The sequence below is a fragment of the Bos javanicus genome, chromosome 2, assembly GCF_032452875.1.
Source record: "Bos javanicus breed banteng chromosome 2, ARS-OSU_banteng_1.0, whole genome shotgun sequence".
Lineage (NCBI taxonomy): Eukaryota > Metazoa > Chordata > Mammalia > Artiodactyla > Bovidae > Bos > Bos javanicus.
This window is the reverse complement of record NC_083869.1, coordinates 86,192,524-86,220,335: the sequence shown is the minus strand read 5'-3', so window position 1 is coordinate 86,220,335 and position 27,812 is coordinate 86,192,524. Positions and strand designations below refer to the sequence as shown.

Genomic DNA, 27,812 nt, shown 5'->3' with positions numbered 1-27,812 from the left:
TGCATTAAGAAGAATGGAGTTTATGCAGATCAGGATAGTTAGGGACCATGATTCACTGAGGTGAGAGAGGGGAATGAAAAAGCAAACCAGATGAGATCTCAATAAACCTCATTATTATTAGATCAGCCTAGTGATGCCTTAACTAATACAACTAAAGATTTTGGTTATTTAAATTTGTCAAGTCGTGTTCCAAATTTAACTAGCAACCAAGAGTAAGGATCTAGTTCATTGGAGCACCCCAAAATACAGCCCCTTGCATAGTGTTTGGCACTTAGCAAGTACTCAATAAAGATTTAATAGTATTTTTGGTTATTGGAAACTTCTTCCAAGTTGATCTTTTATGGAAACAGCCAGATCTGATATAAAGCCTGTGGACTTTAGTATTTAAACAGTTTAAATTCTGTGTCTTCTACTTAGAGCTGTGTGACCTGGGGAAGTTAGTTGAGCTCACTGAGCCTCAGTTTCCTAAAAGGGGTGTAAAAACATTTCTACTAACTGTTGTGAGAATTTGGTAAGATACACTAGGTACAAAGTGACTCCCACAGTGCCTCACCCACTGTCAGCGTTCATTTTCTGGGATTGGCCTTCTCTCCTGACACTTACAAGATGTTCTTACAATACTTTTAGTATGAATCAGCTATTTGGAGGTCAGTTTATGCTTCACATGTTTCTCTCTCTGTGTCTATGTCTTGCTCTTCCCTCCAAAGAGTCTAAGTTAAAGCCATTCAAAACAGGGGCTGGGGTGTGTGGAATTCCCTGGCAGTCCAATGGTTAAGACTCCACGCTTTCACTATCAAGGCCTGGGTTCCATTCCTGGTCAGGGAACTAGGATATCCTGCAAGCTGCGTGATGTGGCCAAAAAAAACTTTAAAGAGCCATTCCAAATTTTGGATTATGACTAATTGCTTAAGGAAAGACAAAGAAATCCTCCTTTCACAATGTCTTTCAGGCATCCCTGCCTTGAGCCTTGCCTGGTGGAAATAAAATTAGCCACAGCAGTTGCCAGCCAGAGGCTCTTTAGGGCTTTTGTTCTTAAAGCCTCAGAAGCTATTTAGAGAGCCCCAGGGAGAGTCTCTCCCTGTCAGCAGCTCCGGAATGTCTCATTAGGCGTGTTGCATTGCAGGCCATGCCAAGCCCTAATGAGCCATGGTCTGTAAGGTCTGGTGACTGGGTGTGTCACTCAGGACTTTCCTGGGAGTACACAGGGAAGCTGTGGAGGGGAAATTGTGACCTGTGCCTGTGTCACCATGAGAAGCAAGTCAGAGGCTGAAGGGGCCACTTTGTCCTAGAACATCTGATGCCTGACATCCAAAACACGTAGGGGACAATGCATATTTTGTTTTGTCTTGCTCCCATCCTCTTCCAAAATACTGTCAGAAGCCAGCCCACACATGAGGAGAAGCACAAAACCAGATATTGCTCAGAAATTTAAATATATTACTCCACAAATCTCATTCTATAAAATTCTCCAGAAACAGAGAGAAGTGGAAAAAAAAAAAATTTAAGTCAGGAAAGTCATGGTGGAAATCTTGTAAGGTCTGTGAAATTCCTCTTCAGTGCCCTTTCCCACTCACTTTCGAAGCCTTTTCTGTTTTGAAAAGTCCCACACACAGGGGCACCCAGGGACCCTCCTGCTGTTCTTATGGCCCAAGGGTCTCACTGCATGACTTTCTCCTGTTCCTGGCCTTCTCCAGCATCTGGCCTTCTCCAAACTGGCCTGCAGCTGGGTTCTCTGCACACTTACAACTCCCAAATGAATCCAGAGGAGCCTACAAGAGGCTTATCCAATTATGCCAATAGAGACAAAGCACTTTATTCTACCAGAACATGTAGAGATCCAGCGGGCAGCTGACATGGATGAGATGGTCAACTCTACCAACTGGTACAGAACACACACACACACACACACACACAAACACAACACTTGAGGTTATTACACTTCACTAGCCTACCAATGCCCACCACCCTCAGAGCATAGCCTCTTCCTACCTATGATATACCCACATCTGAAGGCTACACTTTCATTTTTTGTGGATTCTTTTTAGACTTCACTTGATAGTCATTTCAGTCTCTTCACTCCTATAAAAATGCTTGTGTGGAGTTGGAGGTATATCAGAATGAAAAGTAGGGTAGAGTAATGGCACTGAAACATGTATGTATTCATTTCATATATACATATATGTACGTATGTGCTACTGTGCATAGTTGCTCAATCCTGTCCTGCTCTTTGCGATCCCATGTACTGAGCTCACTAGGCTCCTCTCTCCATGGGGATTCTCCAGGCAAGAATACTGGAGTGGGTTGCCATGCTCTCCTCCAAGGGATCTTCCTGACCCAGGTATTGAACCCAAGTCTCCTTCATTTCAGGCAGACTCTTTACTGCTAAGCCACCAGGGAAACTCCATATGTATATAGATATAGATATAGATATAGATATAGATATACACACCAGGCCGTAGGCCTGGCACATGGGGTTTATACTGATGAGCAAAATGGACGTCTTCCCTATTCTTAAAAGCTAACCACAGGGCTTCCTTAGCAGTCCAGTGGTTAAGACTTGTGTTTCCATTGAGAGGGCACAGGTTCCGTCCCAGGTCAGGAGAAACTAAGATCTCACGTATTACTCACAGCAAGGCCAGAAAAAAAAAAATTGAGAAGCAGTGGATCAGGTCAATTCTTTGTAACTTTTTAATATTATGCACACATGCTCAATCACTTTGCTGCTGCTGCTGCATCGCTTCAGTTGTGTCCGACTCTATGCGACCCCATAGACGGCAGCCCACCAGGCTCCCCCGTCCCTGGGATTCTCCAGGCAAGAACACTAGAGTGGGTTGCCATTTCCTTCTCCAATGTGTGAAAGTGAAAAGTCAAAGTGAAGTCTCTCAGTTGCGTCTGACTCTTAGTGACCCCATGGACTGCAGCCCACCAGGCTCCTCCGTCCATGGGATTTTCCAGGCAAGATTACTGGAGTGGGGTGCCATTGCCTTCTCCGTCAATCACTTTAGTCGTGTCCAACTCTTTGTTATCCTATGGACTGTTGCCTGCCAGGTTCCTCTGTCCATGGGATTCTCCAGGCAAGAATACTAGAGTGGGTTGCCATTCCCTCCTCCGGGGGACTAAACCTGCGTCTCCTGCACTGTGGGCGGATTCTTTACCCACTGAGCCATCTGAGAAGCCCTCTGCACACATAGAAAATGATAATGTTGTACATCATGCGAAATGCCAGGCTGGATGAAGCACAAGCTTTAATCAAGATTGCTGGGAGAAATATCAATAACCTCAGATATGCAGATGACACCACCCTTATGGCAGAAAACGAGGAGGAATGAAAAAGCCTCTTGATGAAGGTGAGAGAGTAGAGTGAAAAAGTTGGCTTAAAACTCAACATTAAAAAAAACTAAGATCACGACATCTGGTCCCATCACTTCATGGCAAATAGATGGGGAAATAATGGAAACAGTGAGAGACTTTATTTCCTTGGGCTCCAAAATCACTATAGATGGTGACTGCAGCCATGAATTTTAAAGACACTTGCTCCTTGGAAGAAAAGCTATGGCAAACCTAAACAGTGCATTAGCAGAGACTTTACTTTGCCAACAAAGGTCCATATAGTCAAAGGTATGGTTTTTCCAGTAGTCATGTATGGATGTGAAAGTTGGACCATAAAGAAGGTTAAGCACCGAAGAATTGATGCTTTTGAACTGTGGTGTTGGAGAAGACCCTTGAGAGTCCCTTGGACTGAAAGGAGATCAAACCAGTCAATTCTAAAGGAATTCAATCCTGAATATTCATTGGAAGGACTGATTCTGAAGCTGAAGCTCCAATACTTAGGCCACCTGATGCCAAGAGCCAACTCATTAGAAAAGACCCTGATACTGGGAAAGGTTGAAGGCAGGAGGAGAAGGGGATGACAGAGGACGAGATGGTTGAATGGCAGCACCGACTCAATGGACATGAGTTTGAGCTCCGGGAGATAGTGAAGGACAGGGAAGCCTGGCATGCTCCAGTCCATAGGGTTACAAAGAGTCAGACATGATTGAGCGACTGAACAACAATATTGTAGGACACATAGATAGAAGAAGAAAAGCTGCTCTGGGCAGGAGGGGGCGCCCTGTACCTTAGTTCATCTGAACCCCATTCTAAGCACACCAATGGGCCAAGGCACAAAGGGTGGGAAGGTCTGAGATACATGCTGTTAAGAGATGAGTCAGTTCAGGACAGTTGTTAAGTAATTGTTCAGAATTGTCACCTTACCCCAATAGCTGGAGTATAACACACCAAGCACCCCAATGGTCACTCCCCATGAGGCCTTCCCTGCCCCACTCCCCAGCTACCGCTTCTGTCAGGGAGAGTTTCTTAAGAGATAGAAATAGTCCCTCCTGGGAAGTTATCATTCTTCTGTGGCTCTGAGGACCAGAATGGTCCCTAAGAAAGCTTAGCCAGGGGGCTTGGGGAGATCTAAAGTGAGAAGGAATGTCTTTTGTTTTTAACTGAAGTTGTAAGATACAAGGAGATCCAACCAGTCCATCCTAAAGGAGATCAATCCTGGGTGTTCACTGGAAGGACTGATGTTGAAGCTGAAACTCCAATACTTTGGCCACCTGATATAAAGAGCTGACTCATTTGAAAAGACCTTGATACTGGGAAAGATTGAGGGCAGGAGGAGAAGGGGACGACAGAGGATGAGATGGTTGGGTGACATCACCAACTCAATGGACATGGGTTTGGGTGAACTCCAGGAGTTGGTGATGGACAGGGAGGCCTGGCATGCTGTGGTTCATGGGGTCCCAAAGAGTTGGACACGATTGAGCGACTGAACTGAACTGAATAAGACACATAGAACAAGATGCATTAATCTTATGAGTACAACTGAATAGAAGACAAATGTTCAAGATACAGAACATTTCCTTATATGTCAACTACTATATCTCAATATTGAGGGGTAAAAGGCAAAAAAAAAAAAAAAAGGATACAGAACATTTCCAAAATCCCAGAAGGCCTCCTCATGGCCCTTCCCCATTAATATCCTCCCATGCAGAGAGAAGCATTGTTCTGACTTCCAGCACCATAGATTAATTTTGCTTAGTTTTGAACTTCATGTAGGTTGAACTATACAGTATGTTTTATCTCCTCGCTTTTTTTCTCAACATAGTATCTCTGACAGTTATCCATGTTGTTGTATTCCAGTGAGTCTTTCTTTTTTATTCTTGGTGGTATTGCAGTGTGTGAGTCTACAACATTTTCATTCTTTTAAACCAAGAGAAGTTTAGAAGTACTAAGGAATCTCAATACTGAGAACAAGAAAACAGATACCACAAAACCCATAGTTCTCCAACTATATAATCCTAAAGTAAATAAGAAGAGATTACAATTAACTATATAATTATCAGAGTATATAATTATTCTTAAAGTTCATACCCCCATTCTAAAAAAGGACTTGAGGCAAATATACAGTTTTAAAGATGGTCTTGGGATGCTCCAAACTGACGATCAAAAACAGGTTTAATTCTGTGGGTCACTTTGGTATGACAGTAGACAAGTACATTTAAAGGAAGTAGAACATATATTGTAGTTAGAATAGCAATTTCAACAAGTAAATTAAACTTTACTGGGTTTTGGGAACCATGCCGAACAAAGTAAATTCTTCATGTTATTCTGCCTGAACTGTAACTGATATAAAAATAGTAGTAGTGATTTTCTCTTAAAATTTTATAGCTCATTAATAAAAATGAAAACTTAAAATTACATTTGAATTACTTTGGTTTTTTTTGTTTGTTTGTTTTTTGGTTTTTAAACTTAATAGATGTTTTGAAAACTTTGTAGGTTATTATTTGGATAATCGTCCATCAAGGAAACTTTGATGTGCTGTATAAAAACAAAATGTTTAACCAGCACATGATCATGGGAAAATTGTAGGAGACAAAAGAATTTCCATAAAATCAGTTTAGTTTTGGCCAGCTGGTTATTGTCAACTGTTCAAAAAAATGTCAGAGAGGCCCTCCCTCAAAACTTCCTTCCCAGCAGGAATTCTTTTGACAATAACTTCTGTTTAGGATCTTCCTGTTACCATTCTTTTTTTTTTTAAGCATCATTGAAGCAAAGAATTGTTCTGTATTTATGTTTTTTAAAATAATCTTACCTCACCTTGGTTTTGATATCACACTTGTAATTTCAAAGATTAATATTTTTGATGTTGTTTTTCTTAGTGGTATGATTGACATACATACAACATGAAGAACAGAAACCAGCATTTGATTTCCAGGTGAAGGTGATTTCCAGATGTTTTTAGGCTTAGGAAATCCACTTGCTTCTCACTGTATGATATTATTTTATCTTGTGTTTGTTATTGTAGTCTTCATGTTTACAATTTGATTTTAATTCAGTTAGGTATAAAAGTGTCTTAACTTTTGAAAAAAAAAAAAGAAAGAAATTACCTCAAAGAGAAGGGAAATGTCATAGATTCACCTAAAACAAGTATTTATTAATTGATATATTTTTCTTTCAGCTTCCTGTAAGGGTTGTTTATTAACATTTTAGATGACCTGAAAAGACACTGAATATGTGCAACTCTCCTTAATTGTATCTTTTTCCTCACAGGGGATCAATTGTCGAAATCTTTGGAAGGAGTCTTTATCTATGAAGAAGAAGGGTCTGGAGTACCAGGATTCAGCAGGAAAGGAAATGATGCCATCGTAGTAGAACAATGGACAGTTATTGAGGTAAACTGTGTTTTTTTTATAATTTGGCTTTACTTTTATATTGAGTTTTACATTTAGATCTTCATTGCCTAACACGGACAATATTCTTCAAACACATGTTTATTCAGTGTTCAGAATTTCATCACAAATACTTGAACAAACTTCTTGCAAATTTGGGAAAAGGTGATTTGTTTTACTCAATGTTCAGATTTGTTTAAAGATAGCAAAATAATTATAGCAGTAGATTCCCAAACGTTCGACATTCTTATTCTAAACAACATCCTCGGCACTGAGATTCTCTGTACACAATGCCAAGACAACTAGATGAAAGTGAAAACAAATTCAGTCAATTTTGTCTTTGAGCAACCAATGTGACTGACTTTTTCACCTTGTGAGTTGACTTTCAAAGGCAAAAATATCCAAAGGTATTCTCTCTCTCAGCAGACCAAATGTATACACACAGCATTGTCCTTCCTAATAAGAGGTGACTTTGCTGTCAGCATTGTGCGCTCTGAATTCAGGTATCACCAAATGGACTGCCGTTGAGGTGTACAGACTGAATTCAGGTATATTTGCTGGTGTATGAGGCCCTCACTGACAGCCTCTCTCAAGGACACTTTCACCTTTCTGGCCTTGCCCAGCTTAGAGAGACATAGGCCATTTTCAAGGAAACTGGAAACCCCACTGAGGGAGGCACAAGGATGTGGGATAAGAGGAACAACTCCAAGTAAGAATCAATTCCAAGTGAGTGAAAAGCAGTGAACATTCTTTGCTCCTCTCACCTTTGACTCCTCAATGCTCACTCTCTACTCCAGTCCTCACTTCCCAGGCCCTAGACCAGTGTTTCTGAAAGTGTGGCCTCTACTTGGATCCAAATCACCCAGGGAGCTTTTTAAAATGCAAATTCCTAACCTCCACCCTATACATTAAAGTTTGATGCCCAAATAAGACCTAGGGAAGGAAGGCCCAAACCTTAGAGAACCTCGCTCCACTCAGATCCCCAGGGTTTCTAGCTTGGTTGAATGGTTGGGAAGCAGCAGGAAGCAGAAAAGAAGACTGGAGCCAGTGAAACTGCACTTAATGGAGCATGAATGCCCCTTATCCCAACACTCCTCACCCTTATTGTCATCATTTGTGTAGCTGGTTGTCTTTGTCATTAGACTATGACCTCTGTGCTTATTCGCGCAGGGTTGTGAAATCAAGACAGATTATGGTCCTCTGCTGCACACTCTGGCTGAGTTTGGATGGCTCCTGACAAGCGTGTTGCCTACTCCTATACTGAGACATGACAGGTAACGCTGAAGTACCTGACACACCCTCATTTCATGCTAAAACAGAGATCATCTGTAAGATAATGCAACCTAACAGTGCTTATATAAGGCCTACGAAAAGCATTTCACTGAACTTCTAATCTGATTTCATGGGCCTTGGAGATCAGCAAATCTAACCCTCTCTTGTTATATATATCCCTCAGTACCCATAAGGGATTTGTTCCAGGACCCCCATGGATACCAAAATCTGGGATGCTCAAGTCCCTTGTATAAATTGGCATTAAGTGTTACTTGCTCATTCGTGTCCAGCTCTTTGCCACCCCCACAGACTATAGCCCACCAGACTCCTCTGTCCATGGATTCTCCAGGCAAGAATACTGGAGTGGATTGCCATTCCATTCTCCAGGGGATCTTCCCAACCCAGGGATCAAACCCGGGTCTCCTGCATTGCAGGCAGATTCTTTGCCATCTGAGCCACCAGGGAGTTTTCAAATGTGGGGAGGGAATGGGGCAGGCAAAGAGAGGTTGACAGCATGTCCTGGTGTTTTGTAATGGACAGTCTATTCCAGGGCCCAAAACTGTTTGCTTGGTTCTTTGTAACCCTTTCCTCACCAAAGATAAAGGTAAAGTATGTTAGCCACATCTGACTCCTTGTGACCCCATGGACCATAACCCACCAGACACCTCCATGGGATTCTCTAGGCAAGAATACTGGAGTAGGTTTCCATGCCACCCTCCAAAGGATCTTCTCAACCCAGGGATCAAACCCAGGTCTCCTGCATTGCAGACAGGTTCTTTACCACCTGAGCCACGAGGGACACCCTATAAAGTGGCATAGTATTTGCATATAATCTACATGCAGCCCGTATACTTTCAGTCATCTCTAGATTATTTGAAATAGCTATACAATTTAAATGCTATGTATACAATTGCTGGCAAGTTCAAGTTTTGTTTTTTGGAACTTTCTGAAATTTTTTTCTCGAATATTTTCCATTGGCAGTTGGTAGAATCTGAACTGCAGATGCAGAGAGCCAACTGTGCATACAAGCTATTATCAAAGGCACCGCCTTCTCAAGGGCGTGTGAGTTCACATTGGCAGCGCCAGAGAAGGGGCAAAGTAGACCAACTCCCAATTCACTGCAGCTTCCAGGACTCAGAGGTGCCCCTCCCTTCGAAGGCCGTACTACTATGCCTCCTTTTTTCCAACTTGAGATGCTGACTCTTCCCTAGAGTGAAGATTGAGTGGATATGAATCTGCAAACAGAAAACACAGCCCTGTCTGCGGGACCCTTCGTCCTGCTCTTGTGCACTGCCTGTGTGAAACTGCCCTCAGTCCAGCACACAGCTAGGGTTAGAGCTGCAGTGGGGCCCAGAGGGTGGGATGGAGAGACAACAGCACTTCTGCCTCCATTCCGCCCCTCCAGTGTGGGGGGAAGGGTAGCTCTCTCCTGCACCATGAACTTGTTTTCTGTTTCCACTAAAATAAACACTTACATTAGAACCACTTCAAAAATACCAACTTTTCCTTTTGTCCTATTCCTGGGGAAGGAAAAGATCGAGTTGTTATTTTTTTGTTTGTTTGGAAAAAGAGACAAATTAAGCCCTCTGTATGAAGTGCTTTGCTGTCCCTTGGACTCAGAGATATTCCCTCTGCTCTATTTGGCATCCAGAAAATGACTGACTGCCAAGGCTGTCCTGTCTGGGCTGGTACAACCTGCAGAGGACAGCACAGTGTTGCCTGGGCCTTCCCTTTGAGCAGAGGCAACTGGACCACAGCTTAACACTGATAGCGTAGCTAAGGGAAGCAACTCCCCCTTCCTCGAGGAGGAGGATCCACCCTTTAGTTTAGCAACTTTACCCCTGCCCAATAACACTACCTCCCCACAAACTTTAAAAACATTGAATTGACATGGTTATATAATAAAGCCACACCTTCTTCAGGTGGGGAAAGGGATAAAAGTGGATACAGGGTAAAGACACTCAGGCTTTAAAAGGAGAGGTTGCTGCTGCTGCTGCTGCTGCTAAGTTGCTTCAGTCGTGTCCAACTCTGTGTGACCCCATAGACAGCAGCCCACTAGGCTCCTCTGTCCCTGGGATTCTCCAGGCAAGAATACTGGAGTGGGTTGCCATTTCCTTCTCCAATGCATGAAAGTGAAAAGTGAAAGTGAAGTCGCTCAGTCATGTCCTACTCTTAGTGACCCCATGGACTGGAGCCTACCAGGCTCCTCCATCCATGGGATTTTCCAGGCAAGAGTACTGGAGTGGGGTGCCATTGCCTTCTCCGAAAGGAGAGGTTAGAAGTAAGCAAAACAATCTTTTCTTCTCAGAGATTTATTGGTAACTGTTCTCAAATTGTGAGTGGTAGCTCTCTGAATCATTACTCAGCTTCTAAAAGTCTGTGACATAGAGGCTTCCCTGGAGGCTCAAGGTAAAGAATCCTCCTGCCAATGCAGGAGACACAGGTTTGATCCCAGGTCTGAGAAATTCCTCATGTGGAGGAGCAGCTAAGCTGGAGTGCCACAGCTAGTGAGCCTGTGCTCTAGAGAGCTCAACTACTGAGCCCACATGCTGCAACTGCTGAAGGTTGTGCACCCTAGAGCTGTGCTCTGAAACAAGAGAAGCCACTGAAATGAGAGGCCTGCACACCACAACTGGCGAGTAGCCCCCGCTCGCCATGACTAGAGAAAAGCCAGTGCAGCAATGAAGACCCAGCACAGCGAAAAATAAATTATTATTTTTTTTAATCTGTGACACATCTGTCAGATCACAGGACAGCAGTAATTCTCAAGATTTGGCCTTCAGACCAAGCGATGTGAACACTGTGAAATGCCCGGGAATATACACATGCTGGAGGCTTATCCCAGCAGGACAGTCAGAGGCTCCAAGGGTAGGGTCCATGAAGCTCCATTTTCACAAGCTTCAGAATCTCATCAACATTTGAGGAACTTTGCATAGGTGGTGAAAAAAGAAAGAAATTCCACTTCCCTGCCACCCCTCACCTTCCATCTGCCAAGTCAGTGGTCTACCTGACTCACCCTCCAATCTCCCTCAGAATAACTTCTGTATTTAGCCTCCTCATTTCTCCTAGGTGTATAATTTAGGGCATCATTGACCCTTCCTAAAAGTCCTCTAAGGTCTGAACCTTTCATGTTCCTTTTTTTCCCAGTGGAAAATATATTTATCATTCCTCTTTCCTATTAACTCAGGACTTCCATTCCCATGAGTCTAAATATTTCCTAAAGTGATATGAATGACCAGCCAGGCTCTAGATTAGATAGCAAGACTAAAAGGTTGGATGCTGAGCAATAGAACATGGGCTGCCACTCGCTGAGCAACTCCTGTTTGGTTTGGGAATGAGAACAGGACTGAGACCACAGGTGGGAAGGAACACATCTCAAGTATACTGTGATGGGAGAGGGTGGTGGAGCCAGAGCGATGCTTTGCCTGACCACCTTGTCCTGTGTGTCAAACAGCATAAGCGTCACAGGCTAGATCAAGTGATTAGGAGGCTCTCTGGAGTAGGGAGGGGCTGTCTGCTGTCCTTGGGGAAGAGGTAGCACTGCTGCCTCACCTCAGTCCCAGTTTCCTCTGTACCCCTGTGTGTGCGTATGCTTAGTTGCTCAGTCGTGTCTGACTCTTTGTGACCCTATGTACTGTAGCCTGTCAGGCTCCTCTGTTCATGGGATTCTCCAGGCAAGATTGCGAGAGTGGGTTGCCATGCCCTCCTCCAGGGGATCTTCCCAACCCAGGGATCAAATCCAGGTCTCCCGCACTGCACACAGATTCTTTACCGACTGAGCACCAGGGAAGCCCAGTGTACTGCCAGTATCCACCAAGATGCTGTGGAGACAGAATGGACCTTACAGGCCCTCCTTGTGAAGGCTCATCTTTATGTGCAATTAAACTAGCAATGGGGCATGAATTTCCTTGTAGTCCAGTGGTTAAGTTTCCGTGTTTTCACTGTAGTGGCCCGGGTTCAAAACCTGATTGAGGAACTGTGCCACACACTGAGCTGGCACAACCAAAAAAAAAAAAAAAAGCAAGGGGGCTACTAGGACCCTCCAGGGCCCTGCAAGCCAGACTTGTCACCCAGCCTCACCCATCAGTGTCTGGCACAAACCTCCACACAGGGTTGGGCCTTTTTATTCTTGTCCAAATATCCTGTCCCTGTGACAGTCACACGCTGGTCTTAGCTGCTTCAGTACACACAGAATAGTAGTCACCTTCAGCCAGGTCATCTTTAAACATCAATAAACATATTACATACAGTTCATCTTGGTCCAGGTAGAGGATAGAGCCTAAAAGTTTTTAGTTTCTGAAACTAGAAGAATGGTTCAGGCTTTGAGATACACAGATCTCATCTGAATTACACCATCACCATTTACCAGCTATATGACTTGGAGAACTTCTTTGAGTCTCAATTTCCTCATCTGGAAAATGATATAATAATATCAGTTTCACTGGATTATCATGATGTTTGAGTGTGATAAAGCAGGGTCTGTGCATGATATCTGTCCTAAATCAAGATATTTCAGAAAATGGAAACACTGTAGTTCACTATATACAAAATCAGCACTGAGTATTACAAACCAATAAAACCAATTCAAAAGACAAATAAATAATGACACTATAAAAGTTCATGCCTATACATGATGCTTGCACTCAGAAAAACAAATGTTATCATCTTTCTTTTTGGGCCCACATGTCTTAAAACATAACTTAGAACCAGTAAAAACTTTCTTCCTAAATATTTTGAACTCATATACAACAATTGTGTCTTAAGCAACTTTCAATTTTTTTCTACTCTATCATGTAAGCCATAATTTGAATGGTCTCTACATGAAGTATTTTCTTTCATTACTCAAATATATCCTGTTAGATACAGAAAACAAGCTTGTGGTTACCAAAAGGAGGAGAGAAAGCAGGACGAACAAATTAGGGATTGGGATTAACAGATACAAACTGCTACATTTACAATAGATAAGCAACAAAGATATATTTTTTATTTATTTTTGTTTGAATGATAATTGCTTTACAGTATTGTGTTGGTTTCTACCAAACATCAACATGAATCAGCCATAGGTTTACCCAACAAAGATACGTTGTATAGCCCAGGGAATTATACCTGTTACCCAAAAACTGCATTTGCCTCTTGGTGGGTATCTAGTCAAAAGTTACAAAGAAGCCAAAGATCAGGAAAAGCAAGGATTTATTACTTACAGCAAGTAAGGAGACCATGGAGGATCTTTTCCAAAGTGGTGTCTCCCCAAACAGCAAAACTGGCCTGGGGCAGGGGGAGTGGTAGTGAGATGGGGAGTGGTTTGGTATATGTGTATTCATGAAGGGGCTTGAGCAGAGGAGAATTCTGCATAGAATCAGGGTAAATGTTGACCAGAGTCCAAGCTTTCAGTCAATTCAGTCACTCAGTCTTGTCCAACTCTTTGCGACCCCATGAATCGCAGCACGCTAGACCTCCCTGTCCATCACCAACTCCCGGAATTCACCCAAACTCATGTGCATTGAGTCGGTGATGCCATCCAGCCATCTCATCCTTTGTTGTCCCCTTCTCCTCCTGCCCCCAATCCCTCCCAGCATCAGGGTCTTTTCCAATGAGTCAACTCTTTGCATGAGGTGGCCAAAGTATTGGAGTTTCAGCCTCAGCATCAGTCCTTCCAATGAACACCCAGGACTGGTCTCCTTTAGAATGGACTGGTTGGATGTCCTTGCAGGCCAAGGGACTCTCAAGAGTCTTCTCCAACACCACAGTTCAAAAGCATCGATTCTTCGGTGCTCAGCTTTCTTCACAGTCCAACTCTCACATCCATACATGACCACAGGAAAAACCATAGCCTTGACTAAACGGACCTTTGTTGGCAAAGTAATTTCTCTGCTTTTGAATATGCTATCTAAGGTGGTCATAACTTTCCTTCCAAGGAGTAAGTGTCTTTTAATTTCATGGCTGCAATCACCATCTGCAGTGATTTTGGAGCCCCCCAAAATAAAGTCTGACACTGTTTCCACATCTATGTGCCATGAAGTGGTGGGACTAGATGCCATGATCTTAGTTTTCTAAATGTTGAGCTTTAAGCCAACTTCTTCACTCTCCTCTTTCACTTTCATCAAGAGGCTCTTTAGTTCCTCTTCACTTTCTGCCATAAGGATGGTGTCATCTGTATATCTGAGGTTACTGATATTTCTCTCAATATTTCTTTCAATATTGATTCCAGCTTGACAAGCTTTAGTTGATTGAAATCACAAGGATCAGATAAGGTCTTATCATCTTTCCTTAGGCTCTGAGCAGGCTGGGATCAAAGCACATAGTCACAGCCCTCCATGTGGGTGGAGTCTTCTGCTCAACCTAAGATCTGTATCAGATTGCTATCCACATCCCTTGAGGAGGAATTAGGATTCTGTTTTATCGCTGATCTCCAGTAGCATATTGGGCACCTACTGACCTGGGGAGTTTCTCTTTCAGTATCCTATCATTTTGCCTTTTCATACTGTTCATGGGGTTCTGAAGGCAAGAATACTGAAGTGGTTTGCCATTCCCTTCTCCAGTGGACCACATTCTGTCAGATCTCTCCACCATGACCCGCCTGTCTTGGGTTGCCCCACGGGCATGGCTTAGTTTCATTGAGTTAGACAAGGCTGTGGTCCTAGTGTGATTAGATTGACTAGTTTTCTGTGAGTATGGTTTCAGTGTGTTTGCCTTCTGATGCCCTTTTGCAACACCTACCGTCTTACTTGGGTTTCTCTTACCTTGGGCGTGGGGTATCTCTTCACGGCTGCTCCAGCAAAGCGCAGCCATTGCTCCTTACCATGGACGAGGGGTATCTCTTCACTGCCACCCTTCCTGTCCTTCAAAGTGGGATAGCTCCTCTAGGCCCTCCTGCGCCGGCGCAGCCACAGCTCCTTGGACGTGGGGTTCCTACTGGAGATCAGTGGAGAAATAACTCCAGAAAGAATGAAGAGATAGAGCCAAAGCAAAAACAATATCCAGTTATGGATGTGACTGGTGATAGAAGCAAGGTCCGATGCTGTAAAGAGCAATATTGCATAGGAACCTGGAATGTCAGGTCCATGAATCAAGGCAAGTTGGAAGTGGTCAAACAAGAGATGGCAAGAGTGAATGTCGACATTCTAGGAATCAGCGAACTGAAATGGACTGGAATGGGTGAATTTAACTCAGATGACCATTATATCTACTACTGTGGGCAGGCATGCCTCAGAAGAAATGGAGTAGCCATCATGGTCAACAAAAGAGTCCGAAATGCAGTACTTGGATGCAATCTCAAAAATGACAGAATGATCTTTGTTCGTTTCCAAGGCAAACCATTCAATATCACAGTAATCCAGGTCTATGCCCCAACCAGTAATGCTGAAAAAGCTGAAGTTGAACGGTTCTATGAAGACCTACAAGACCTTTTAGAACTAACACCCAAAAAACATGTCCTTTTCATTATAGAGGACTGGAATGCAAAAGTAAGAAGTCAAGAAACACCTGGAGTAACTGGCAAATTTGGCCTTGGAATACGGAATGAAGCAGGGTAGAGGCTAATAGAGTTTTGCCAAGAAAATGCACTGGTCATAGCAAACACCCTCTTCTAACAACACAAGAGAAGACTCTACACATGGACATCACCAGATGGTCAACACTGAAATCAGACTGATTATATTCTTTGCAGCCAAAGATGGAGAAGCTCTATACAGTCAGCAAAAACAAGACCGGGAGCTGACTGTGGCTCAGACCATGAACTCCTTATTGCCAAATTCAGACTTAAATTGAAAAAAGTAGGGAAAACCACTAGACCATTCAGGTATGACTTAAATCAAATCCCTTATGATTATACAGTGGAAGTGAGAAATAGATTTAAGGGCCTAGATCTGATAGATAGAGTGCCTGATGAACTATGGAATAAGGTTCATGACATTGTACAGGAGACAGGGATCAAGATCATTCCCATGGAAAAGAAATGTAAAAAAGCAAAATGGCTGTCTGAGGAGGACTTACAAATAGCTGTGAAAAGAAGAGAAGTGAAAAGCAAAGGAGAAAAGGAAAGATATAAGCATCTGAATGCAAAGTTCCAAAGACTAGCAAGAAGAGATCAGAAAGCCTTCTTCAGCGATCAATGCAAAGAAATAGAGGAAAACAACAGAATGGGAAAGACTAGAGATCTCTTCAAGAAAATCAGAGATACCAAAGGAACATATCATGCAAAGATGGGCTCAATAAACGACAGAAATGGTATGGACCTAACAGAAGCAGAAGATATTAAGAAGAGATGGCAAGAATACACAGAAGAACTGTACAAAAAAGATCTTCACGACCCAGATAATCACGATGGTGTGATCACTGACCTAGAGCCAGACATGCTGGAATGTGAAGTCAAGTGGGCCTTAGGAAGCATCACTACGAACAAAGCTAGTGGAGGTGATAGAATTCCAGTTGAGCTATTTCAAATCCTGAAAGATGATGCTGTGAAAGTGCTGCACTCAATATGCCAGCAAATGTGGAAAACTCAGCAGTGGCCACAGGACTGAAAAAGATCAGTTTTCATTCCAATCCCAAAGAAAGGCAATGCCAAAGAATGCTCAAACTACTGCACAATCGCACTCATCTCACACGCTAGTAAAGTAATGCTCAAAATTCTCCAAGCCAGGCTTCAGCAATATGTGAACCATGAACTTCCAGATGTTCAAGCTGGTTTTAGAAAAGGCAGAGGAACCAGAGATCAAATTGCCAACATCTGCTCGATCATGGAAAAAGCAAGAGTTCCAGAAAAACATCTATTTCTGCTTTATTGACTATGCCAAAGCCTTTGACTGTGTGGATCACAATAAACTGTGGAAAATTCTGAAAGAGATGGGAATACCAGACCACCTGATCTGCCTCTTGAGAAATGTGTATGCAGGTCAGGAAGCAACAGTTAGAACTGGACATGGAACAACAGACTGGTTGCAAATAGGAAAAGGAGTACGTCAAGGCTGTATATTATCACCCTGCTTATTTAACTTCTATGCAGAGTACCTCATGAGAATCGCTGGGCTGGAAGAAGCACAAGCTGGAATCAAGATTGCCAGGAGAAATATCAATAACCTCAGATATGCAGATGACACCACCCTTATGGCAGAAAGTGAAGAGGAACTAAAAGGCCTCTTGATGAAAGTGAAAGAGGAGAGTGAAAAAGTTGGCTTAAAGCTCAACATTCAGAAAACTAAGATCATGGCATCCGGTCCCATCTCTTCATGGGAAATAGATGGGGAAACAGTGGAAACAGTGTCAGACTTTATTTTGGGGGGCTCCAAAATCACTGCAGATGGTGACTGCAGCCATGAAATTAAAAGACACTTACTCCTTGGAAGGAAAGTTAAGACCAACCTAGATAGCTAATTCAAAAGCAGAGACATTACTTTGCCAATAAAGGTTCATCTAGTCAAGGCTATGGTTTTTCCTGTGGTCATGTATGGATGTGAGAGTTGGACTGTGAAGAAGGCTGAGCGCCGAAGAATTGATGCTTTTGAACTGTGGTGTTGGAGAAGACTCTTGAGATTTCCTTGGACTGCAAGGAGATTCAACCAGTCCATTCTGAAGGAGATCAGCCCTGGGATTTCTTTGGAAGGAATGATGCTGAAGCTGAAACTCCAGTACTTTGGCCACCTCATGTGAAGAGTTGACTCATTGGAAAAGACTCTGATGCTGGGAGGGATTGGGGGCAGAAGGGGACGACAGAGGATGAGATGGCTAGATGGCATCACTGACTCGATGGACGTGAGTCTGAGTGAACTCCGGGAGTTGATGATGGACAGGGAGGCCTGGCGTGCTGCGATTCATGGGGTCACAAAGAGTCGGACACGACTGAGCGACTGATCTGATCTGATATGATCTTTATCGCTGAACTCTTGCTTTACGACTGCTTTTCCTTTGTCCCTGCATTCTTTTTTTCTCTTACAATCATTATTTACTGACTCGCATTGTACAATAGTAGGCAATCAATGAATACTTGTTGAATGAATGGTTAAATGAAAGAGAGCTATGAAGGAAAAATAAATAGTGGTAACAAAAGTTTTAAAATATATATATTTTAAATTATTTACTGAGACCTGTTCAAGGGCAAGCATTGTGGCCTGGCTTAGATCACAGATGGCTTTTTTGTCAAGAAAGCCATTCCTGGTTCTCTTTTTCTGGGGAGTCCCACCCACCCACCCTACCTGCTCACATACTCATCTTGTAATAATGAAATATAACCTGCAAAAGTACTAAAATTACTGTTCTATACACCTGAAACTAACACAGTATTGTAAAGCAACTATACTTCAGTAAGAACAACAACAACAAAAAAAAGAGAATTCCACAAAAACATCTACATCTGCTTTATTGACTACACTAAAGCCTTTGACTCAGTGGATCACAATAAGCTGTGGAAAATTCTTCAAGAGATGGGAATATGCGACCTCCTTACCTGACTCCTGAGAAATCTGTATGCAGGTCAAGAAGCAACAGTTAGAACTAGACATGGAACTACGAACTGGTTCCAAATTGGGAAAGGAGTACATCAACGCTGTATATTGTCCCTGTTATGCGAGTGTATGTTCCTTGGTTCTTTGTCTCATCACAACAAAGATTTGGAGCGACGGACATGAAAACCCTCGGTGCATCACAGCTCTCAGGTCTTGGACAAACCGTTTTATAGCTCTTAGGCAAATCAGTGTTACAGCTCTATTTTATTTAGAAGATATCAGGAGAATCCATCCTTGAAGCATGAGGGCATGCCAACCCAAAGACTTGAAGAGAAGAGAGTGGAGGAGCATGTGGGGGAGGGAGAGAGAGAGAAAAAGAGCGCACACACATGGGAGAGAGAGAGAGAGAGAAAGTGCTTTGGCTCCTCCTTTTATATGTTTTTTCCTCCACCTGGGCCTGCCCTATGCAAATTGGGCTTAGCCAGGAGTGCTGTTTATTCTACCTAAAGTCTTCACTCTGGTCCTCGGACCTTCCTTTGACCTTTCTTTGTTCTCTTTTCGTGGGCTTTTCCCTTCCTTGTCTTTTAGCCACCGCCATTTTGGACTCCTTTTCCCTATTCTACCTACCTAACATTCCCCCCTCAAGAGATGGGAGGCCCAATTCTTTGGGAATAGAGGCTTCAAGGTCTTTCTGGCTACTTCCTGCTGAACTGGGATGGCGAGGTGTATTGGGCTTCCCCCTCTTGCTAGTCTCAAGCCTCAGAGTCCTTATAGTGGTGTCCATCTAAGGTTGTGTGATATTTTCCGTGGCCGGCTGTAGTTTTTTATCTTTGTTGAACTGGCACTGCATATTGTAGCTTGTTGACCTGGGCAGAGACAAATCAGGTTAGACAATTGACAGTACATGGAATAATCATAAGCATCATCAATATGGAATAACAAGGACTAGTAGGGGCATTAGTCAATTTTAAATTCACATGGCCAGGATGGTTCCTGTCTGTTTTGGAGTATAGTCTCGGTCAAGCTGTGTTAGCTCTTTAGAGTTACCCTGAGAAATCTTATCTCCAGAAACCAGATTTTGGGTGTGTTCATTGGAATGGCACTCATTTGTAGTTCTGTATAGGTATCTGAGATCTCCCAGGGGCTCACAGGTGTATTGAGTGTCCTCTTCTGTTTTCTTCCACAGCTTGACTCGTGAGTAGTGAATCCAGGAGTCATATCCTGGTACCTTGACTGCTGTGGGGGTAGAAAGTATTACAGGGTAGGGGCCCTTCCATGTGGGCTGGAGTTAAGCCTTTGGGGACCCATCTTTCCAGACTTTAATTAGGACTTGAGTCCCTGGAACATATAGTGGTGACTCTTTAGAATCTTTTGGGTCCTGGTTCATACCCCACAAGCGTATATCCTGTTGGAATTGCCCAATGGCCATGGTATAAGACTGGAGGGTCTGAACCTCTGGATCTAGGAAGAGGTCATTGACATAAACAAAAGGTCTCGCATATAGCATCTCATAAGGACTAAGACCAACCTGTTCCTTAGGGGCAATGCGGGTGCAGAGGAGAGCTATTGGTAAAGCCTCCTTCCATCCCAGGGAGGTCTCCTGGGTTATCTTTTTTATTGCTGATTTTAAGAATTGATTGGCTCTTTCTACTTCTCCTGAAGATTGAGGCCTCCAGGCACAATGGAAATAATAAGTAATGCCCAATGCTTTCAAGACCCCTTGGGTGACCTTAGAAGTAAATGATGTCCCACTGTCACTTTGTAATGACCTGGGCAGACCAAATCTTGGAATGATTTCATGGAGCAATTTTTTTACCACCTCCTCAGTCCAGGTGGGAAAGCTTTCAATCCATCCTATGAACATATCTATCATGACTAATAGGTATTTATACCCTTGAGAAACTGTCATCTGGATGAAGTCCATCTGCCAGTCCTCTCCTGGGTAGGCCCCATGTCGTTGGACAGGCTGGGCCAGCTGGGATCTTCGAGCTCCTTGGGGGTTGTTTAATTGGCAAGTGGGACAGGAGGAGACCAGCTGTCTTATAGTTGTTTGGAAGCCTGTTCCTCTGAAGGACCTTCCTAGTAATCTTTGGAGGGCCTTTTCTCCTAAATGAGTAGTGGCATGTAAGGAGTTAACCAACTTCCGTTGGAGATTCCCAGGCAGAAAAAGGAGTCTCTCCTTTTGGAACCACCCCATATGATCTTCTTGAAAGCCCTCGCTCTTAGCTTTAAGAGTCTCACCTTCAGTATATGAAGGAGTTTCTGGCAAATTAGTCTGTGGAACTAAGGTGGCAATCCCTATTAGGTCATGGTTCTGTAATGCTGCTCTCCTAGCTGCCTGATTAGCTGCTTGGTTCCTTCGTGCCACTTCTGTGCTCCCTTTTTGGTGTCCTTTACAGTGGGAGACTGAAACCTCAGTGGGCAGATGGACTGCCTCCAAGAGTCGAAGAATCTGATCACCATATTTGATTGGGTACCCTCGGGTGGTCAAGTGGCCCTTTTTTCCAAATAGCCGCTTGTGCATGTAGCACCAGAAAGGCATAGCATACTTGGAGTCAGTGTGAATGGCTATTCTTTTTCCTTTTCCCAGCTCTAAAGCTCGAGTCAGGGCTATGAGCTCAGCTAATTGATCTGAAGTACCTGCTGGCAGAGGCTTAGCCTCTATGGTCTCAAAATTGGAGACTACTGCATACCCAGCTCTCCTTTTTTTCATCCAAGACAAAGCTGCTTCCATCAGTGTACCAGATTTCCTCAGGATTGGTCAGAGGATCTTCTGACAATCCCTCTCGGGGTTTTTTCCAGTGGTCCAAGATTTCTAGACAAGAGTGAAAGGGGAGAGAGCCCTCAGGGGTAGGGAGGAGGGTGGCTGGGTTAAGAACCTCACAAGGGGATATAGTGAGGCCTGGATTTTCCATCAGCATTACTTGATATCTGAGGATTCTTTGATCAGACATCCATAAATGGCCTCTCCCATTTAGGAGTTATTTTACTTGGTGGCTGGTAAAAATAGTTAGTTTGCCCCCAAAGGAGAGTTTTAAAGCATCTTCTATCATGATTGCAATAGCTGCAAGATTTCGAAGGCAGGGGGGCCAGCCCCGGACGGTTGGATCGAGCCTCTTGGATAAGTAAGCTACAGGCTGGGGCTCAGACCCCAACCTTTGAGTTAACACTCCCAAGGCTATTCCCTCTCTTTCATGGACATAAAGTTGGAATGCTTTTTCTGGGTCTGGCAACCTCAAGGCAGGTGCCTGAGTTAAGGCCTGTTTTAGTGTAGCCTCTGCCTTCTTTTGAGGAGTTTCCCACATCAGTGGGATTGAATCATCTCGTCCCTTTAAGCTTTCATATAAGGGTTGGGGCAATTAAACCATAGTTGGGTATTCAGATTCTACAATATCCAGTTAGCCCCAGGAAAGCTCGCAATTGTGTTCAAGTCGTGAGGGAGGGCAACTGGAGGATTCCTTGTACCCGATCAGAGGACAGCCTCCTGGACCCGTGTGTAATCTGAACTCCCAGGTAAGTGACCTTTGTCTCGACCATCTGTGCCTTAGCATGGGAGACTTTATATCCCCTTTCTGCCAAGAAGTTTAGAACATAAATTGCATGTTGTTGGGCACTTTTCTCATCTGGAGAGCAGATTAGTAGGTCATCTATGTATTATAATATTTTCCCATTAGGTCCCAGGTCCAGATCTAGATCCCGGCTAAGGGCCTGTCCAACCATGTGGGGGCTATATCTGAACCCCTGGGGTAATACTGTCCAAGTCATCTGTTGGTGTTTTTCTCCTGGGACCTCCCAGTCAAAGGCAAAAAGATATTGGGATTCTTTAGCGAGTGGTAGGCAAAAAATGGATCTTTGACATCCACGACTGTAAACCACTTGGCACTGGGTGGGATTTTTCCCAAGATTACATAGGGCTTGGGTACTGTGGGATGGAGGGGGACTACAGCTTCATTTATGATCCGGAGATCTTGAACCATTCGCCAGGTTCCGTCTTTTTTCTTTACTGACAGGTTTGGGGTGTTACATGGCGAACTGGTGGGGACCAATAGCCCACAAGCAAGGAATTTATTTATTAATGGCTGTAGTCCCTCCCGAGCCTCTCTTTTGAGAGGGTATTGTTTCCGGTTAGGAAACGGAGTGGGATCTCAGAGGACAATGATGACTGGTTCAGCTTGGTGGGCTCGTCCAGAAATCCCCTGGTCCCACACCTGAGGGTTAATTTTGTCTTCCCATAGTTTTTGGTCCCTCTCTATTGAAGGTGTAATGAGTTCTTCAGTAGTAACCAGGAACTGTAGAGCTCTAGGGGCTGAAAAAACTTACCATCACAAGTGTGGTTCCCAGTTTAGTGAGTATATCTCTTCCCAATAAGGGGGTAGGACACTCAGGGACCACCAGAAACTGGTGGGAAAATATTTGTCCATCCCAGCAACTAAGTGCTTGGGTGAATCTTTTAGTAGTTGCTTTTCCTGTAGCACCCACAATGGTACAGGTTTGGGAGAAGAAGGCTCCGGAGTAGGAGATCAAGACAGAGTAGGTAGCCCCTGTGGCAACCAAGAAATTCTCGGACCTACCTGCCACATCCAGTTGCACCCTTGGCTCCAGCCCCCTGATGGTTATCTGTGACAGGCGGGCTGGCTGGAGCGGACCGCTTCAGTCCTCTTGAAGCATCGTGAGGGTAGGCTTGGCGCTTGACCTTGAGGCTCTTGGGTCCCCAGGGCAGAGTGCCACCCAGTGTCCCAGTTGATGGCATTTGTGGCAAGCCATTCTAGGAGACTTGTCACAGTTTGGACACTCTTTGGCCCAATGCTCTGCCTGTCTACAGATCAGGCATTTGTCTCGTGCCTTGTCCTTCAAGGACTCGGGGTTTGCCATAGGGCTTCCCTGAAGGGTGGCCAGCATCTGGGCATGCCGTGTCTCTTTCTTTCTCTCCTTCTCCTGGGCCTTGGCTTCCTTCTCCTGTTCTCTGTTACAAAAGGTATTGGTGGCTGTCTGGACCATCTCATCTAAAGAGGCAGCAGGATCCTGCTGTTGTAGCTGTTGTAACTTAATTCTGATATCTGATGCACATTGGGACAGGAATTTGTCCTTTAAAATCACCTGTCCCTTGTAAGAGTCTAGGTCCAGACTGGTAAACTTTTGGAGTGCCTCTTTTAGCCTTTCTAGAAAAGCAGTGGGGTTCTCATTGGGCTCCTGAGTTATTGTTGAGACTGGGCACAGTCCCACAAGTAATAGGCTTCTTTTTGTTTCCTTAATAGGGGTGAGTCTTTCTGAAGCTTATCCTACCCAGAACTGTTGCAACCTGAGAGCCAGGCGTCCCCGGGTCAGGGTGCAGATCCCCAGTCAGGCTAAGGCGTGACAGCCTCCTAGAGATCGAATCCCCAGGCAGGTCGAGGTGTGACAGCCTCCCGAGAATTGGGTCCCTTGGGCAGGTCGAGGCATGACGACCTCCTGGGACCCCTGGGACTAGTGGATCCCCGAGCAGATTGAGGTGTGACAACCTTTCAAGGACCAGATCCCTATGCAGGTCAAGGCGTGATGACCTCCTGGGACCCCCAGACTGGAGTTGGTGTCCCCAAGACCTCCAGTGTGACCAGTACTGGGTAGGATTAGGGGGTTGGATATTATAGAGTATTTCCCTCCCAAGGCCAGCTATTTTCTGGTTGTCTCTCCAGAAGACTGTAGAGGCAACCTTGTGGGTCTGGATGGGGCTCAGGAAAAGAGCATGAAACAGGAGGGAAGGGGGCAGAGCACAACCTTTGAAAGAATGACATAGCACAAGGGTATAATGTAAACCAATTAAAATCAATTGGATCCAAGATGACAAGTCAAATTCAAGTAAACCTTAATCCCCAATCTATAAGCCAACAGACACACCCAGAGGTGGCAGGACAGCTCCAAGTCACTGTCAAAAGATGGAAGAGTGGGTGGTTCCCCAATGGCTGGGATGATCCTCTCACTCATTAGCATATGAATTCACCCTTGCAAAACCTAGCCAGGCCGCATTTCTTGGCCTGTATCCTGTAGAGTGTGGCGCTTCTCTCTGAATCTTAACAAGTCTACCTCTTATCTATCGCTTTGACTCTCAATGAATTTTTGCAATGAGACCTAGAGCCTGAGTTTCATTAGTTTTGGCTGGGCTTGAGTCCTGGGAGAGAGCTGAAGGACAGGAGGAAAAAGCAGTGGGAAAAACGTGCCAAAGAATCCCCTTCATAGCCCGCCGGAAAATTTGCTAAATATCTGACCGGTGCTCACAGTTTCATTGGTCTGATCCTTGGCACAGAGAAGAGAAAGGACAGAAGAACCCCCACTGGCTTGGGTAACAGCTACTGGGGCTCAGCAGATAGCGCCTTTGGGACATGCTGAGGAGTAGCCTCTCCAGAGTCCCTCAATTGTGCCCCTGCCACCCGCCTGTTTATGGGAGGTTCGAGGAAACAAGAAACAAGAGATTGTAAAGGTCTCTCCAGCCATAGAAGCGAAGACCTCTTACCTTAACCGGAGGTCTTCTGGAATCTGAGACTGGGCCACGTGAGCTTTCTGCTGAGTTTGTTTTTCCCTGTCCCGTTTTCCACCACGATGGGGCTTCCCCAGCGCTGGGTTTCTTCGCCTTCTGCTTCTAGCATGGGAGCTTTGCTGAGTTGGGCTCCTGCTGTGCTTGGCCTCTTCCACGCAGAGATTGTTTCAGCCAGGTTAAATCCAAGTCATGGCACCATAGATGTCATGCGAGTGTATGTCCTCGGTTCTTTGTTTCGTCACAACAAAGATTTGGAGCAATGGACATTAAAGCCCTCCGCGCTTCACAGCTCTCGGGTCTTGGACAAACCGTGTTATAGCTCTTAGACAAATCAGTGTTACAGCTCAGTGTTACAGCTCTATTTTATTTAGAAGATAGCAGGAAAATCCATTTTCGAGGCATGAGGGTCGATCCAAAGACACGAGGAGAAGAGCACCGCAGCACACAGGAGAGAGAGCGAGCTAGCTTTGGCTCCTCTATTTATATGTTTATCTCTCCCTGGGCCTGTCCTATGTAAATTGGGCCAGCCAGGAGTGTTGTTTGTTTTACCTGAGGTCCTCACTCCAGTCCTTGGACCTTCTTTTGTTCTATTTTCGCGGGCTTTTCCCTTCCTTGTCTTTTAGCCACCGCCATTTTGGACGCCTTTTCCCTATTCTACCTACCTAACAGTCACCATGCTTATTTAACTTATCTGCAGAGTGCATCATTTGAAATGCCAGACTGGATGAAGCACAAGCTGGAGAAATACCAATAACCTCAGATATGCCAATGACACCACCCTTATGGCAGAAAGCAAAAAGAAACTAAAGAGCCTCTTGATGAAAGTAAAAGAGGAGAGTGAAAAAGCTGGCTTAAAACTCAGCATTCAAAAAAACTAAGATCATGGCATCTGGTCCCATCACTTCACGGCAAATAGATGTGGAAACGATGGAAACAGTGAGGGACTTTATTTTCTTGGGCTCCAAAATCACTGCAGATGGTGACTGCAGCCACGAAATTAAAAGACACTTGCTCCTTGAAAGAAAAGCTATGACCAACCTAGACAGTATATTGAAAAAACAGAGACATTACTGATAAAGGTCCATATAGTCAAAGCTATGGTTTTTCCAGTAGTCATGTATGGATGTGAGAGTTGGACAGTAAGGAAAGCTGAGCACCAAAGAATTGATGTTTTTGAACTGTGGTGCTGGAGAAGACTCTTGAGAGTCCCTTAGACTGAACGGCGATCCAACCAGTCAATCCTAAAGGAAATCAGTTCTGAATATTCATTGGAAGGACTGATACTGAAGCCCTAATACTTTGGCCACCTGATTCGATGAACTGACTCATTGGAAAAGACCCTGATGCTGGGAAGGATTGAAGGCAGGAGAAGGGGATGACAGAGGATGAAATGGTTGGATGGCATCACTGACTTAATGGACATGAGTCTGAGCAAGCTCTGGGAGTTGATGGATGGGGAGGCCAGGCATGCTGCAGTCCATAAGGTCGCAAAGAGGCAGATACGACTGAGTGACTGAACTGAACTGAAGAACAGCTATATCCTGTCAGATGATATAAAGTTGTTTTCCTAGGGTGTCCTTAAAGTTATTGCTTCATTGCCATAGTCAAGATCATACCACTGAGATTTAAAGCTGTGCTATCATGGAATCATCAACATGTGGTCATCTGATATCACGACCTCATTCCAGGGTTATTGTTATCAGTTCTGAAAACTTGCCAGAATGCATTTTTAATATGTATCACTATATAATTAAACAAATAGGCCCAATCCTTTTCAAAAAACATCGAGGTGAAAATTTACATCGAATTCTTCAGGACAAATCTGGTTAGGGGATCAGATTAGCTGAACCAGCAGCTAATATTGCTGACCTCAAAATAATCACCAAGAAAAAAAATGAAAAGAGACAAAGCTCCCTCTGTCCACCTCAGATCAGCTCCCCTCTCTCCAGTAATAATCTAAAGCAGGCAGGGAAGGGGGAATGTGCATTTCAATAAGAATCCAAGGTGATTCTGATGCACTTACAGAAATATGGAATTATAACCTTACACTGAGAGGGAAATATTTTTTAATTTATTAATTTTTAATTGGAGGATGGTTGCTTTACAATATTGTGTTTGTTTCTGCCATATATCAACATGAATCAGCCATTGGTATATGTATGTCCTCCTCCTCTTGAACCTCCCTCTCATTTCCCTCCGGCATCCCATCCCTCTCAGTTCAGTTGAGTCCCTGAGTCGTCTCTGACTCTTTGCAACCCCATGAATCACAGCACGTCCCTGTCCATCACCAACTCCCGGAGTTTACTCAAACTCATTCCCATCGAGTCGGTGATGCCATCCAGCCATCTCATCCTCTGTCATCCCCTTCTCCTCCTGCCCCCAATCTCTCCCAGCATCAGGGTCTTTTCCAATGAGTCAACTCTTCGCATGAGGTGGCCAAAGTACTGGAGTTTCAGCTTTAGCATCAGTCCTTCCAATGTACACCCAGGACTGATCTCCTTTAGGATGGACTGGTTGGACCTCCTTGCAGTCCAAGGGACTATCAAGAGTCTTCTCCAACACCACAGTTCAAAAGCATCAATTCTTCAGCGCTCAGCCTTCTTCACAGTCCAACTCTCATATCCATACATGGCCACTGGAAAAACCATAGCCTTGACTAAATGGACCTTTGTTGGGAAAGTAATGTCTCTGCTTTTGAATTAGCTGTCTAGGTTGATCATAACTTTCCTTCCAAGGAGTAAGCGTCTTTTAATTTCATGGCTGCACTTACCATCTGCAGTGATTTTGGAACCCCAAAAAATAAAGTCAGCCACTATTTCCAGTGTTTCCCCATCTATTTCCCATGAAGTGATGGGACCAGATGCCATGATCTTC

At 44.2% G+C, this 27,812-nt stretch overlaps 1 protein-coding gene across 5 annotated transcripts in view; it reads left to right on the top strand.

Moving 5' to 3' along the window:
• RFTN2 (raftlin family member 2) overlaps positions 1-27,812 on the top strand; it is a 91,724-nt gene that overhangs the window by 41,114 nt on the left and 22,798 nt on the right. For all 5 annotated transcript variants that reach the window (XM_061380711.1, XM_061380722.1, XM_061380692.1 and 2 more), the window contains exons 7-8: positions 6,598-6,719; positions 7,887-7,990. In XM_061380711.1, coding sequence (XP_061236695.1) covers positions 6,598-6,719; positions 7,887-7,990 — 226 coding nt within the window. The remainder of the gene's footprint in view (positions 1-6,597; positions 6,720-7,886; positions 7,991-27,812) is intronic.